Source organism: Lampetra planeri, chromosome 2 (genome assembly GCF_965212315.1).
Source record: "Lampetra planeri chromosome 2, kcLamPlan1.2.h2, whole genome shotgun sequence".
Taxonomy (NCBI): domain Eukaryota; kingdom Metazoa; phylum Chordata; class Hyperoartia; order Petromyzontiformes; family Petromyzontidae; genus Lampetra; species Lampetra planeri.
The window spans coordinates 3,649,906-3,666,816 of record NC_136108.1 but is presented as its reverse complement, the minus strand read 5'-3'; the positions used below and the strand labels follow the sequence as shown (position 1 = coordinate 3,666,816).

At 44.7% G+C, this 16,911-nt stretch overlaps 1 protein-coding gene across 6 annotated transcripts; it reads right to left on the bottom strand.

Moving 5' to 3' along the window:
- Positions 1 to 610: 610 nt before the first annotated feature.
- Positions 611 to 16,276, bottom strand: LOC144724959 (oxysterol-binding protein-related protein 11-like). Of its 6 annotated transcripts, none has more exons than XM_078604312.1 (14): positions 15,404 to 16,276; positions 14,927 to 14,995; positions 13,293 to 13,474; positions 11,619 to 11,698; positions 11,015 to 11,197; positions 9,626 to 9,935; positions 9,031 to 9,114; positions 7,985 to 8,151; positions 6,688 to 6,864; positions 5,953 to 6,520; positions 5,365 to 5,551; positions 3,561 to 3,743; positions 2,500 to 2,653; positions 611 to 1,318 (listed from the first exon to the last, which is right to left on the bottom strand). In XM_078604312.1, exons 1-14 carry the CDS (start codon positions 16,030 to 16,032, stop codon positions 1,274 to 1,276), a joined length of 3,018 nt encoding a protein of 1,005 aa, XP_078460438.1. In that variant the 5' UTR covers positions 16,033 to 16,276; the 3' UTR covers positions 611 to 1,273. The 6 variants fall into 6 exon arrangements, with proteins under 6 accessions (XP_078460438.1, XP_078460447.1, XP_078460456.1 ...); XM_078604321.1 differs by having other exon boundaries at positions 14,927 to 14,992; XM_078604330.1 differs by having other exon boundaries at positions 612 to 1,318; positions 9,626 to 9,914.
- Positions 16,277 to 16,911: the final 635 nt, after the last annotated feature.

The window sequence follows — 16,911 nt, the reverse complement described above, 5'->3', positions numbered from 1 at the left end:
TTAATTAGTTTGCGATTCTTCTATAAGGAATTGGAATATGTATTGTGTATTACTTAATAATACGCTTCCAGGCTGCGCTAGGTCTGTAGTTATCAGAGCGGTTGAAATTATTTGTATCTTTCTCCATTTCGATAAAATATTCTCATTCATCTAATTAGTCTTGGCCAGTAATAATTCGTTTTGTATAACACTTCAACGGTATAAAAATCAATTGAGTGTCCTTGTTAGCACGCATGTTCTGCCACTGCTGACAGCTGTGTTTTAGATAATTTAATGTTCCTGTGGTGTTCTTTTAGTCTTACGCTAATATTACGTCCCGTCTGTCCAATATAGCATTTACTAATTATAACTGGCCAAGACTAATTAGAGAATCCATCGAAATTGCGAAAAATACAAATAATTGTAACCTCTCCAATAGCTAAAGACTTTGCTCAGCCTGGAAGCGTATTATTAAGTAATACACAAAACATATTACAATTCCTTATAGAGGAATCACAAACTAATTAACTGATTACTAATCTATTATATAATTACAATACCCCCCCACCTCCACCTCTGATCTCGAAACCTGATGGGGTTCAACAACAACGACGTCATCCTGCTATATTTAAGACCGGAAGCAGGTGGATGGCGTCACTCTTTTGGCAAATCGCCCGAAGATGCTGGATGTGACTACCAGCGAAACGTTATACTCAAATTCTAAAAGTTGTGGATTCACTCTTCAAACACACCAGTGGGCTGAAGAACTAATTGGCGTTTTGTTAACGGGACACATTTTTGTATTGATTGGCAGTGTCGGGTGGTGGAGGGTTGCGAAAAATTTATAATAACGAGATCTAACCCAAAAACCTTTATTATTAATAATACTGGTCGCGAATGTCTACGTGTTAAACTTAATGTTTACATTTCTTTTAACACTTTTGTAAAGTATCTTTGAAAAAAATACCTCCTTGATAGCTTAACTTCGCAGTTACATTTTGATAACATCCATCATTTTCGAAAAACGTCTCACCAGAGAGTGTACGCTCTCACAGCAGTCAATTTCAAATGTGGCAACTCAAATAAATACAAATAAATACAATGTCTTTCAAGTACACAATCACAGTGCTGTAGCGCGAGCAAATGGACGTATGGATCAAGGTGGTTTGAGAGAGGGCTTCAGCTCTGCCATTGGGAGATTTAAGTCCAACTCCTTAAGCCGGATGCAAGTCTGAGAGCACCTCCTAGGACGTGCAATCGGTACGGGGAAGGGGATTCCTTGCTGCGAGGTCACTCAGGAATTCCTCCACAAAGGATGACGGTACACCCAACCTTCTCCCTGTGGTGTACACACACACACCCACACACACACAAATAAATACACGTACAAAGAAAACACATGCACATTACTGCACATTACTGCACAGTGCACAAGTCGAGTCATATGATGTACACAGACTGCCTTACACCACCAGCATGTACACCCTCCCCACCACATAAGTCTTCCCCATTCACACTGAAATGCCCCGGATATATTTTATTGAAACAAATTCTGCCATTTAAATTACGAGCACCGTCTCATCAGCATGTTAAACTGCTTTAACCTATCCCATCGTATTACCTGGACGTAATATACAGCTACAGTTTCATACATAGTTTATGACAGGTTGCTGCTGTATGCATGTTCCATTATAAGAATGGATAATGAAAACGCCTCTGAGATGTATTTTCTTAGATTTTCACACCAGCACATCCCATCAACTGAATCTCTTTGAAGGGCACACATTTACCAATATTTCCTGTGTAGTCTGACAGTAAGTTATAGACTGTATTGGTATCAAGCACAAACTAAGCCAGGCTACAGCTCAAGTGAAGATGGTGTTGCTAACATCACACCGATTAATCCGTCTCACATATACTGAACATCTGTGGAAAAAGAGCTTTGTAGCTCATCGGATTCCTCCAGAATAAATAAATATCCTGATCCCGATTCTGACACGCCAATGACGATACATTGCAGTAGGTAACCATTTAAGGCCGAATCATGCGAGGCAAGGAACAAGAGTATTTCATATGTACCAATGATGTGTAGGGTCAGGAATGGAACCACAATTGGTAAGATAGAAGTAGTGTACAGAATGTGCTACCATTCCACCAGCACACAAACACAAAGACCCCCTTTATAGCCTTTAACAGACTGTTGGGGCAAGTGCTGTTAGCGAGTACTTTTGAAGGCCAACATGGCACACGAGGGAGTGGGTGGCCAGCACCATACCCATCCACCTTCGTCTCCCCGATGGTGATGTTTACACAATGCATCAAGTTCTCATTTTTGGCTCAGTCGACCTAGGAGAGGCCCAGAACTAAGTCAGATATCCATCCCTGATGTTGGCCATGAGCAGAAAATTGAACTTGAGTCGCCTGGTTCGTAGCAAAGTGCGCTAACCACTGCACTACCGCTTCCCACACACCCATACACATGCTCATAGTCCTCATCAATGGTTTCTGGGGCTCACTCACTTCACGGAGGAAGTACTTAGGCACGTGCTCTGTACCAGCCTGCACACGTGCCCTCTCCTCAGCACGCTGCCACTCCTCCAGCTTGTGCTTATGCTCCGTTGCGGACGCGATGTCGCCGGCACGCAGAGCTGACGTCACCTGCTGCCACAGCCGCCTGGAGCAAGACGAGAGGCTGGCTCAGTCAGGTGTGATCGGTGGCAAGACGTGGGCGTCACGGTGGCTAGGAGATGTTAACTACCTCGAACGGAATACAGGAGGTCATGGGTTCGATCCCGACCCCGACCCTGACACCTATATATATGGAGTTTGCATGTTTTCCCCATGGTCACGTGGATTTTTCTCTGGTTTTTTCTTCCACAATAAACGTGCGTTCAGCATATTTGGCTGCTATAAATTTCCACATGATAAGCCACTTCGTTGGGCTATTTGTGGCCAGGTCTCTTCTGAAAAAGAGCTATATAGCTCAGTGGGCCTTACCTGGTAAAATAAAAAAATCACCGAGGGGAATGGATGGATGTGACCATCATCAGCAAGGAAAACCGAAAAAGATAAGTCTTTTATCTTGTCATTATGAGCAACTATGATTAGATAGTATCACTTCCAAAAACAATATTAATAACAACTTAAATTGTATATTATGTACGTTGATTCAGCTATGTTCACAATAATTTGATTTAATACACTTAAAAAATTACCAATTCTATCCCACTTTTACGACTAGAAGCAGGAGGGGGACGAGAGTCAATCCCATTAATGTCCTGAAGATGGCAGAATATCACGCTACACCGGAGAATGACCTTGAAAAATAAAAACTCTCTCGATTCCATAAGCCCCAACTAGCACAACCACAAAAGACAGACCAAGTCAATGTTTCCATCATCGGCCACAAATGCATCCCTCCAAGAATTGTCAATACATGTCCGAATGGCATGTGTGCACAGCGCACAACAGAGTGAATGAATAACAGGGTTGAGAAAAGGGGACTGGCTGGCAGCGATACAAAAAGGATAGGGGCACGATGATTGGTCAACAACCAAGGTTCAGAAAGCAGGACAGATTACCGGGAGTGCATGGGCTCCTGGCGTTCGATGGGCTGCACATGTTTGGGGATAATGAGCATTGTGGTCGTGTCCAAGATGACCGTCTCCCCAGAGGTGGTGGTGAACTCCAGCAGGCCGTTCCACTCGCCTTGAGCACGTGCGAGTACAGCCCCCTTCTCAACGTGTCGCACCTCGCCAGTCACCCTTAGAGACACACGCGTGGACAAAAAAATGTCAGGCGTGCCAAAATGTCAGGTGTGCCATTAAAAATGGTAAATGTGCCCGGCTTGTAATGTATAGCTCATGTCACTTCTGGCAGAAAGGCCTTCAATAGATGGAGCATTTGGCCTAATCTTCCGTGCTGATTAGGCATCTTGGAAGAGATACCCACACTTTTTCCCACCATTTGCGGCCTGCTAATCAACTGGGGTGGACCTATTTATACTTCTGTGTGGACAGATATGGGGATTTCTTAAATCCAGTGTGCTACCCATTACACTATGGCAGCATCCTACATTGTAGATATTGGAGATTGTTTTTATTTAACACCTATCAAGGCTGGCAGAGGTGTGATATGGCTGGCATCACGACGGCCTGCTTTCATCTAGCAAGTGCTTACGTGCAATGCACTGAATTTATCTTGGGGTTGTCCATAACCAAGTTCAGATATGCCTGGCCATGAATCAAACTCAGATGACCAGTATCATATCAGTGTCAACTATTATATTTGTCCGTCAACCATTACTGTATACATTATGAATGGCCTTCAGTTCAAATCTTTAGCATTTCTCTAAGTACAATTATGTAAAACATTACTCCTGTATTAAAGGAAAGGTGAAGACAACTTGAGTCATTGATTACTGCGGTCCGTTATCTGCACATGTCATTTCCACCTGTTACCTATGCATACTTATGAACCAATGCATTCTAATGACCTCCATGGGGTGTGTCCCCCTAGACCAGGGGTCGGCAACCAAAACAACAAGAAGAGCCATTTCCTTCCAATTCGGTACAAAATTCAGTATTTCAAGAGCCGCAATGCATCTATGTACATACATACATATCGTCAAGAAGCAGCCCGTAAAGAGCCGCATGCGGCTCCGGAGCCGTAGGTTGCCGACCCCTGCCCTAGACCAACTCATAACTTGTGCACGTACTGCATAAATTAATTTACCAAAGACTCAGCTGCTGATCCAAATACAGTAAAACCTCGTTATTTCGGTATATGATCATTCGTAATTGGGGATAATTCGGCACAGGTGCACTTTCGGCATATATACAGCATATTAGTAATTCTCCATGAACCGAACTGCCGTACCGAATGGTCCAATTTCCACATATGCGTGGACTCCACGCGCCACGACCAAAACAACGACTCGGTCGAGTGGCGGCGTGCGTGGTGAGCGTTACTGCAGACCTGTTGCTTTGGACTTTACCTTGTTGATGCACTCTGTGCAAGCCAACCCTCTCAGAAATGTCGTCTGCACCTACATCAAGAAGTAATGGAAAGGGACTGACGTATAAATCCTTTAGTCTATGAGACAAATCCAAAGTTTGTATAGAACTGATGAAGGTGTGTCAATGCGTATGGTGTGTGAAAAGTTTGGAAAACAAATTAGATTTTTCTTTATTGGGGCAGGAGGCACTAGGGAGTACCATTGTACATAATTTGGAATATTGGATAATTCGGCAAGGCCAGAGCCCCAAAAGTGTCGAATTAACAAGGGTTTCCTGTTCATCTTTTCTGTGTCATCCAGTCTTCCAATGCTTAAGTGTAATGCATGTAGGACCCATTATACCGCTGCTATCTTACCGCCCTTTTCACCTGTGCAGTTTGCCGCCATAGAAGGGCTTGGTGTGGAAAGTTACGGAAGCAGCGAGGCAAGTGCGGGCACAGGTAATGGACACTTTTCCTCCCAGCTCCACCCAGGGTACGGTGAGAATGGAGCGAGCGTATCCGCTCGGCAGCGTGAATACGTACTCCTCGCCATGCTCCTGCAGCCACAACCTCCCTGTGAAGATCACGCTGCTATTAGTCGGTGATAAGCAAAGGGAGGCATGAAGGTATGCGGAGTTTGCAATGAAAACAGTCTCTGGTTGTCATACACAGGCGGCTCGATTAGATTTATTGTACAAATCCTTGTGCGTCTTCTAAATGATGTTCTGAGATTTAATGTAATTTCTATGAGGATATTAATGTATATATCTGTTGAAAGAGAAACGTGAGTGTTTATTGGAGCATTATTGGAATTTAATTACGAATAATTTTCAACTATGTTGGGATGTTGGCTATGATATCACTTATTGGACTATAACCATCTGTGCAATATCTCTGGGATAAATGGGCAATGGCAATACTGTACTCGCCAAATTATACAATTCATGTAAATGACGTTGCTACACTCTGGCTTACCTTCCCCGACCATGGAGACGCCCACAGACATGCCTAGGAACTTGCTCTTGGTCCACAGGTGTACGTTGAGGCACATTCCCAGCTCCGCGCACTCCACATAAAAGGCCGATACGGGTGGGTGGTGAGACACCTGCTCTGCCACGAACCAAACACGGTAACACCCGTCTTCACCGGCATCCTCTCCTCCCGCCCGCCTCCTGCGGTACGCCACACTTGACCTCGGCTCGGGCTTCTCCCCTGAACTAAAGTCAGACTCCGTTCCACACCCAGGTGAGTTCTTCATAGACCCAGGACTGACTTCCTTACAGCTTTTCTCCATCACCAAAGTACGCGGCACGAGCCAAGAGCAGCGGAAAACTTCGCCGATGATGGGGTTGTAGGGTTTCTTGGCAACGGCGCCCTTGCGGCCCTCACGGAAGGAGGACAGGTAGTACTGCAGGAGTAGATTCATGCGCTCCTCTGCAGTTTGGCCCCACGCCACAGCCAGGAATGCATCCGTGTGCGCCATGAAGTCGGAAAACATCTCCAGCAGCGAGCGACACTCCAGGATGAAGGTGGGCAGCACCACCTGTCCACGTGGGTGAATGCATATGACAGCCAATGCTGTGTGGTATCGTGCATTGCCTTGTGGATTGGTGCAGTTATTGTGAATAGCGCGAAGTATCGTTGGGTGTGGTGCGTTATTGTTCTGTGTGGCGCGGTATCTCTCTTTGTCGTGGGTAATGCTGCGCACACCTTGGTAAGGTCCATGCCGAGCTTGAGCTGAGACAGCATGTGCAAAATGATGCTGCAGTGCTCCTCCCCTTGGGGCGGAGGCAGATCCAGCTCATCAAGTTCGCCCTCATCGGTCAGCTCATCCTCGTCGCAGTCCTCTTGTTCGCCACCCCAATGTGGCCCGTTCCACCCCACTCCCTGAAAAGAGACCATTTAATCCTGGGACAGTCCAATAAACTGAAAAATGTACCCCGCTGAAAGGTTGAAGTAGCGTCCCTGTCTGTGAAACTAACATACGAATCTGCAAAGAGTAATCCAAAAATACTTCTACATTGCAAACTGTTACGATTATCAATCATTGTTGGTTGTATAATATAAGTTACTGGTTGTATAATTATGCGGGCGGTCCCCGACTTAAGCGCGGTTCGACTTACTTCGATCCGCGCTTACGGCAGATCGCCAATGGCCACACGCACGTTATTACGCACGGCGGTCGGACGGCACTTACGGCACGACGCTGACTCGGGTGCCGGTTCTGTGCACAAACGTACGGCACATCGCCCAGTGAGTCTGCCTCTCCGACGAGCTCCGGTGCTCAACCTCTGTGTATTCACAGTGAAAATTTGTAAAGCATTTTTCATTTATTTCATCCTTCAAAATGCCTGATAAAAGGAAAGGTCAGTGTTTGAGAGATGACCCTGATGAAGGTGCTGCTTCATCCTTAAGATTTCGTACAGTAATTCCCCCTATTTAACTGCGAATATTCAGTCCGAATAATCCAGGAATTACGAATAATTGAGTGAAGACATTTCTAAATACTATTATTGTAATTAATATATGATTGGAAGTTGATGAAATCTACTATTTGTATTCATATTCCCATTATATGACTAGCTATCAATCATTCTCCAATCATTCATTCCATTCATAATTTACTGCCATCAATTTGACTTTCACACATCATCACAGATTTACCCATTGCTACCTCATCTATTCCATTCACCTCTGCTCCACCATTGCATTCATAGGTTAAGGCGCTAGATCAATTCCGTTAAGATAAGACATATATAAAAAGTTGCGTACCAAACCCTTGGTCATGAACGCAACAGACCCTTGGTCATGAACGCTACCCCCTATTATATCATTGTTTCTGTGGGCAAATCAGTCTCGACATACGTCGTCTTGACTTACGGCACCTTTTCTATGAAAGTAACCCAACGTAAGTCCGAGTACTGCTTGTAAACCAACAATGCACTAAATCTAAATGCAGCATCTAAGCTATTGTGGGCAGACAGGGAAGACAAGGAGACAAACCAACCTGCTGTGCTGAGATCGAGACCGAAGAAGGTGGTGGAGCTGGCTCCGACTCACGATGAGAAGTGTCCGATGTGCCGTCTGGGGCATGAGAGCACATGTTCCCGGGGTTCACAGAATCGCACGGTGCCACAGGAGCTACCACGACAGGTTGCAATGAGTGGACTCTCCCTGGGCAGGTGAGATTGAAGAGGACGAAAGCAAAAGAACAGGGTAAATATCACCTCTTATTTTTCTTCATCTCGAATCCCCCTACCATGGTGCGACTCTATATAATGAGCCATACCCTACCACCACATCTAGAAGAATCAATGTTACCGAGGGGTCAACAATCATCGCTACCACCAAGAGACATAAGTGCATCTGTATTCAAGGAAGCAGTAATGTACAAGTTCAGTCCAGGAATTCATTGTCGGCCTTCGGTTAGTTATTTTTGTTTTTAAAACCCCAATGATACTAATTCTGAACAAAGTAATACTCACTTAATGTGGAAAATTATAATTAGATACCATAGTTGGTAAACAGGTCAACAGGCACATAAGCAGTGGACTCCTATGAATACCTTAACTGGACTCACCACGTATAACTGTAACACACAAACAGCATAATCAATATTAAAACGTCAGAATGTCTCCCCGCATATGATCCTGATGGCGGTACCCCGGAGTACCAAATAATACAAATTGGCTGAGGCAATTCAATACTTTATTTCGGGACACTATTTTTTCCAGGGGTGTACTTAACTCCGCGACTGGGGTACCAATCAATCCGAAATCAGTGCCACTCCGTGATGTCGAAACGCAGAGAGGACGATTGCGCTGAAACCCTGAACGCTCGCGGTACGCACCATAGTGGTGCATCGTGTCCAGCTCGTCGAGATGAGTCAATTGCCGCATCGCCGACCATCAACGGACTAAAAATAACTGCATCACGGACATTATGCGAGAGCCCGGGTACCGTCATAAGGTTCATATGTACTTTCAATCTCTTGTGTTTTTCAGTTTTTAAAGCCTTACGTTCATGTGTACCATTTGCATGTGTGAACTGTACCTTCACAAAGTGTTTCACCAAAGCAGTCATTATAATGTAGATTCAGGGAAATGTAAGAATATAATGCCTTATTTTGTCCAGTACCTTGTAAAAAGGCAAAGTAGAATGCATGTTTAATTTTATCCGATAAATCATCGATTGCAGACAATACAGGCAAACCATGGAAGTGAATTTAAGTTTTTATTTATTTAAATTGAAATACAAATAATAACATTTTTAATTGATTCTTCTCCGCAAAATGTACATTCTTTACTTTTTATGATACAAGTAGTTTTATTCTGCATTGTACAAATGTTAATCAGCACTCCATAGACTTTTGAATATTTACAAAACTACTTTATTTTCATTACAATGTTTGATTGTCTTACTTTATCATTTGAAATCTTCTCCCATCCCATACTTAACCCAAATCACTTGTTCACATAATGCATGTAATGTTCGTTCTATATTTTCCAGATCACCCTTGGAAAAGAAACCTGCTGTGTCGAAGAACAGCACGCTCCAAACATGCCGAGTTGATCGGTGGACATGGTGCGTGGCCAACACAGCGAGTTGTCCCATGCGTAAGCGGCCAGGCGAGGTGGCGGATGCTCACCCGCAGGGTCTGCCATGGCCACACTGTGCTGCTGACCTGGAGAACTCCCGTCACCGTCACTGCCTCTGCCGCCCCCACCGACCCTGGCCCGCCCTCGGTGGGTGCGCGCCGCACTACGCTGCACTTGCAGCAGGTGCAGACAGGCGTGCAGGCAGCCAAGGGCTGAGACGGCCGATGCTTTGAGCAGAAGGAGGTCAGGATCCAGCGGTGTGATGCGAGCGTGTGAGCGTGGCAGAGCTTCCATGGTCAATGCCAGGGCACGCTGCTCCTCATAGGCACGCACCAGCATCTGGCACAGACACACGCAAAGCTGGGACGCGGGGGGGGGGGGCGGCATGCTGATCTACAAGCAGTGCTAGTGCTATGGGGATGCACAGAGCTGGCAAGCACAGCTAGCACAAAAGTGTGAGTACGAGGAACGAGCAGGCTGAATTGGTTTGTGGAGCTGGCTCATGAGTTATTGTAAGCAAGCAAAGTTAGACAATGAGCTAGCACAGAGTACTAGGTTAAAAATAAGTGAACTTCACACCCTCACAAGCAGAATAAATGTTAAATCCACTGTTGCCATGCAAACACACAAACAAATACGTACAAATGAAGAGGACAAAAAGTATACAGCACAGCAAAGATTTGCAAAATTAACAGTAAATGTAGGTGAATATAAACATTCAGTTGAGTGACCACAAACCCAAAAGCCATCCTTTAGTAACTGCAAGTAGAGATTGCCACACTTTCAGTCTCAATAAGCCTTCAGTAATAAGCCACTGCATTGTAGATCTGTTTGTATGCAAATCCTATCTAATAAATTGAACATGGGACCAAATTTTCAAACGGTCACAAATGTATTGACACTTTTTTTTCATCAAAGTATTCTCATAAATAGGGGTTGTTCGGGGGCGTCTGTGGCGCCCCTCACAACCATTTACGGCCTTCGGCCAGGAAAGCCACGAAAAAATTGCACACGAATGACGCATTCACGCAAGCACCCGATGCTCCATTTTTTATTGTATTATGTTTTGAATTATATCATTTTATTTCTTCACTAAAAGCTTATATCATTTTACATCTGGAAGACTTCAATGAAAAGGACATTTCGTGTGAATTTTCTCTCGTCGTTAAGTAGATGGCCTTTCTGGGGATTCGGTTTGATGCAGACTTTCACCTGTTTGGGATTGTGGGATCGAGATAAGGCGACAAAGAGCTGGCCGTGCGAGAAGACCGCCGTCTGCAGATCGATTCCAATGTAATGGAACGTCTGTCCCTGCGCCTCCGTCGTTCATGCAGGGGGCACGGAGGTTTGCAGCGCCCCCTGCATGAAAACGACAGAAAGTGCAGCGTTCATCACAGATAAAGTTGTGCGCTTATATAAGAGTATTTCTCATGACTCACCCACTGCGCATCGGACAGCCAGTTGTTTCCATGTATTAAAGTCTTGCTGCCTGGATATGAGTGTCTTTTATCTTCAGTAGCATCCTCCCTTGTCCCATATGGCCTTCGCAGTAAGGCCCCAGGAGATAGTGCTGACCTCTTGACCCCCGAGAGGTAGAGTTCATGACCCAACACAGGATTCATCTGACACACACACCAACAGATATCAACACAACAGCATAAACATGATCATCTACATCACCCTTATGCAAATGCTGTCACCTTGAATACCGATACATGTGGGAGGCATTAAAGAAAATGGCAAGTGGTGAATTTAATTACTGCAAACGATTAACAATATTCTTTGACCTGCGCACACAGTGGTATGCAATTAGAATATTGTGCAATATTTTACGTGAATATAAATTCTCAACACATTAGTTTTGTGATACATCATATTAGGGCTGAGCTTGTGACAGTTAACCTAGAGCTAAGCAAGGGAAACCCACAATTCCTGCAAATATTTCCATTGTAAAGTTGCTTGCTAGACTGCATCGGGCACAATGAGTAAACGACAAGGTGAATTTCTGCACAGTGTGGAGAGGTACAGACATCTGGAGCTCACCATGCCGATGCAATCAGTGTGGTGCTGCGCACACCCCTGTAGGCGGCTCACCCAGTGCTGTCTTTCCCGCGCGTCCTTGGCTGTTCCAGGCACAACGCAGTATGTCAAGTCACGTCACGCTGCAGCACACTTGCTTCGAGCTCATCAATATAAAGAAGCATGCTCTATGCCGGCCTATGGCAGCTGAACCGTGCGCACATGTTGATTAAGTTAATGAACCAAAGACTCGGCTGCTGAACCCAATGCATCTCTCTGTGTCATCCAGTCTTCTAATGCTCGAGTGCAATGCACGTAGGACCCATGATACCACTGCTGTATATCAAACAGCCAAGAGTAAATACAACTTCTTGATTGGTAGTTGTTGAAAGTATGTTTTCATGTTGTCATAGAGGAAGACCTGTAGGACAATGAGAATGTTCTGCCCTCAACTTGATGTTGGCATTGCAAAAAAAAAGAAGAGCTTGGCTGCTTCAGCAAATATGAATGTCAAATATCCATTGGCTCAAAGGGTACAAGATAAACTGTATTTTCAACAATGTTACCTCAAAGCTTCAAAAACACATTCAGCAGTGTGTGAGCTATGAAAGGTCCATGCAGACAAAACATTGCCATGAAAATTGCCTTATTGCTGGTGTTCCTGCTGTTACAAGAATAATTAATTAATGCTTCCAATATTTCATGAAGGTCTCCTCTGGAAATGAACAAAGATAGGCAGTCTATAGGTGTGTTATGGGAATAGTTAATCAACATTTAACAGGTACATACACCTCAGGGCATATTGTGTTTAACAGACATAATTAATCGAGGAATATACACGTACAAAAATGTAAAAACACTAAAATGTAACTATTTTTTATTCACCAGGCAAAGCCCACTGAGCTGTATAGCTCTTTTTCAGAAGCGACCTGGCACACATATAAGCCCAACGAAGTGGCTCATCCAAGTGGAAATTTACAGCAGCAAAATAGTCTAAAATAAGCTACCCCCCATTGTCTAACGTACCCAAAATCTGTCTACTGTAGAACATGAAACAGATCCAGTTAAAATGTGAAGGTCAATAGCAGTCCTGAGTATGAGACGTAAAGCTGTCACTTGTTTGGTGTTGATAATGAAGAATCTATTTTTTGATGGAGTTGTTACCACAGGGAATTCAAAGCAAGCTTTGAGAATCGCACTTACTAAAGTAACATATTTTTTGTCCTTGGTGTAACCTATAAAAGGTGGTTAAATAAAATATTATATTTATTCTAACTAGGTATTTACCTTTAAGACCAGAATTCAACCTTAGTGCAGTTATATAAATAGCAATGTACAATATGCCCTGCATTGTACAAGTTCTCGATGCTGCCAAAACAATATATTTTTTAGGCTTTGATATTCACTAAATTATAAATAATGAAATCTACTTCATGGAGTGCTTATCGAAGTGTACATGTGTGCTATTCTCCTTATATGATGCAGAGGATCTGAAATTGTATCACAAATTCCACCATACACATTTAAAAATAGGAAGCAGCGGGTATCAAACCACACTCAACCGGAGTAGCCATTGCTGTACCTGCCATTTGGATTTATGTAGAAATTTTTTCACACCGTACATAGCCAAACATGGTAATCTGAGGTTCGGGGAATCAGAGGTGTGCATGGTAGTTAGTGTGCATGTGGCCTCTGTACCCCTCAGGCGGTACTGCTCCCCAGTCACGGTGATGATCGTGAAGGCATAGGGTTCCTCCTCGCTAGGAGAGGTCACAGCGCCCGCCAGAGCAATAGTGCCCCGTGGTTTCTGGCCTCCCTGTGCACTATGCTCATGCACGTGGTACTCCAGACGCCCCTCAGCTCCAACCAGCACGAAATATCTGCAGCACAGTGGCATCCATACTCGGCATATAGCAATTCACCCCAAACAGCGATTCAAGCACTTGGCACGATTTAATTCAGAACATGATTTTTTAGTTTGTACTATTTCATTTATATTGCCTACATCAAACGTTCTGTCTTGTTCTGGCTCATTCTCGTGGCATATCATATAATAGCAAATAATTAGCATATCCTCCAAATAATATATGAATAAACACAATGTATCATTAATTTATTTAATTGTTAATTCAATTGCATGTCCAGTCTAGACACAAATTTACTCTTAATCGTGGCATGATTGAGACTACTGTCCTGCAAAGCCTCACTGAGTTTCCAGATTGTTTTCAAGAGGGTCCTCAAATACAAACTGCTCGTTAAAGTACATATAAGTAAATAATAATGATCATCTAATTTAACACGTGTTTGTTTGCAGACGCTTGTAATCCAAGTGCGGTTTTACGGATGTGGGCTGCATGTTGAGTACTTTTTTTCCTCCGAAGCTTTCGTCATGCACTACTGTGTCCAGTCAGGAGTTGAATATAAATACGCACAGCAGTGCGTGTTGTGCAAGCTTGAGAGGAAACAAATCTCATTTGGCAGCCCAACCTGTGACAGTGCACTTGGAATGGTTGTAGAGTAGAACCCCTGTTAACGACTAATCGCTTAACGACGGGCCTCCATAGAGCCCAATGTGTAGTGTGTAGTGTAGTGTTATAGTAGTGGAGTGTAGAACCCCTCGTAACGACCACCCCTGTTCATGACTAATCGCTTAACGATGGGTCTCCATAGAGCCCAATGTGTTCGCTTACCGACCATTCCCCTGTTAATGACGGACTGTTGTTGGTGCAGTAAAAATATTAATTAATGCATTGATTACCCATGTTTCTTTTAATATTATGTGTTTGTAGTGTTGTTAGTATCGTTATGTGTTAAAATCAATTGTTTAAATATTATAAAGTAATTTCGATTTAAAGCTTTCATGACTGCAGGGATTCATCTTATTGGTTCTTTCGGTAAAGTCACGCAGAAGGGAAATAATAAAATAATACAAATAAAACATAATAAAATACAATTCTCACGACGTTTTGGCCACAACGCAAGCAGCCATCCTCAGGTCTGTCGGAAAGACAGTGTCTGAAGACGCTGTCTTCCCGAAAGACCTGTGAGAATTGTTTAATTAGTATTATTTTATTATTTCCCTTCTACGTGACTTTACCGAAAGAACCAAGAAGATTATAAAGTACGTTTTTTGGGTGAAAAAAGATAACTTGTGATGCAATCGGAATAAATCAAGCCTTTCACATGTATTTCCTATACTCGCTTAATGATCGGTTTCGTGGAAAAAAAGTGAATTTCCTTATTTTACACATTTCCTTATTTTAATGCCCACACCGTTGCCATTGCAATTCTGTCTTACTGAAATCAATGTCTGCTCCGTCAGAACCACTCACCTGAACTGCCAACCAGTCACCAGGTTGGTGTACTTCTGTAGGTAGCCAGTCAGATTCTCCCACTCACTGCTACAAGAAAACAGGGCAATGAATTACAGATCGATTAATGCCTGAACTGTAGCATTACTCACTCTCATAGCTCACAGAGCAAGAATAACCATTAACAACCAATTGGCAATCCCCACACTGCATAAGTCATGGGGGGTTATTTTGACCTATGAACTGCGTTGGTAAGTGCGGGTTAGTTAAAGGGACCATTCGCCACTTATATAAACCATGACCAGCAGTCAAGTTCAAGTCGCCGGGTTCAAAGCGCAGTGTGCTTTCAGTAACCACTGCCAGTAACAGCAGCAAATCTCTCAGGAGCTGCTGTTGCGTAACTTCGCCTTCAAATAGCTTTAAACATGAGGGTGGGTGGCATTATTCCCATCACTTGAGAAAAGTGTTAATATGAAAAAGACGGCAGCTGCCCTTTACCTCTGTCGCTGGTGCTCCGAGTTGAGTGCTGGTGGTGGCTTACAGGGCGCACGGAACACCACGGCGTCTGTCACCATGTCTTCCTCTTGCTCCATGGGCGTCCCCATCACGTCTGCACGCAGCCTTTGTGCGGGTTCCATGCCTGACTCTGGCTCAGATACTGGCCCAGACTCTGTTGCTGATCCTGACCGAGAACCAGATCCGGCTAAACTTGTTTCAGAGCCAGACCCTAAGACAGAATCCGGTCTCGGGTCAGACTCAAACCTTGGCACTGGCTCATTCCCAGGCCCCAAAGTGCACGGAGTAGTAGGACTAGACCCAGGTCCAATTGCATGTTCCGATCCAAACAATGGCACGGACCCATCCCGCGGTCCAAATACCGACGCAGGCTCAGATTCAATCCAATATAAAGAACCAGACCCAAAGCCAGACTCAGACGCTGGGACTGACCCAAAGCCAGCTTCAGACCCAGGTGCTGCCACTGATCCAAGTTCTAAGCCTAAGCCAGACCCTGGTCGAGATCCAGGTACAGATTCTGATCTTGAACCGCACACTGGCCCGGCCCCTGGCCCAAGTTCGGGACCAATCTCAGCCTCGGCCCGGGTCCCTGGGCCGCCGCCCGCTGACATCGCGGCCCCTCGTCTCCCGCTCGGTCAACAGCCGCGGCGTCGCTCGCCCGCGCTCGGTGTCGCACCGCACGCGGAAATCATCGCCCGTGATTGACGAAGAGATTGGCGTTGATGGACGAATCGATTCTTCGTAACGACGACGCGGTCCAAAGGCGACATCAAAAATAAACCACAAATCACGCCCGGTGGGTTGGTGGTGGTGGTGGTAGCCGGTGACCTCCGACCCGCGTGACGCGGCGATGATGCCCCGCCCCCTCACGCTGCGAGCCCCGCCCACGCTAAACCGGCCAATCGTCTGCCAAGACGCACTCGGTTAGACCTCCAGTGTTACGTAACGCGTGTAATCGTCAAACAACTTGCCCTTAGAAACGGAAGAACAAATATCTATATAAATAGCACCGTTAGTAGGCGACGTTCCGGGCACTGGCCTCTTTCTTCGTAGATCGTGGCCTGTGGATGTTGCTACGCCCGAAAACGTCAGTGGCTTCGGTGCGGCAGTAGTTCAACATACATACAACTGTCGTCAAAAAATGTTGTAACGATATCCATTCATCACGTGTACATCATACAAACATGACCATGACTTTCTTTTTAGATGTCCACAAATCGCCCTCTGGTTCAGGTTCAACTCCCTTATCTTCTTGGTTCTTTCGGTAAAGTCACGTAGAGTTGAAATAATAAAATAATAAAAATTAAACATAATCTAATAATATAAGAAGATGAATCCCTGCAGTCACGAAAGCTTTAAATCGAAATCCGCCCCCTTTAGTTAAACCCCGCCCACGTCTGCTAGGCCACGCCCTCTTATATAAACCCCGCCCTTTGTTATCGCCCCCACCTCCTCCCCCCATTATAAGCCCGCCCTTTGTTATAGCCCCC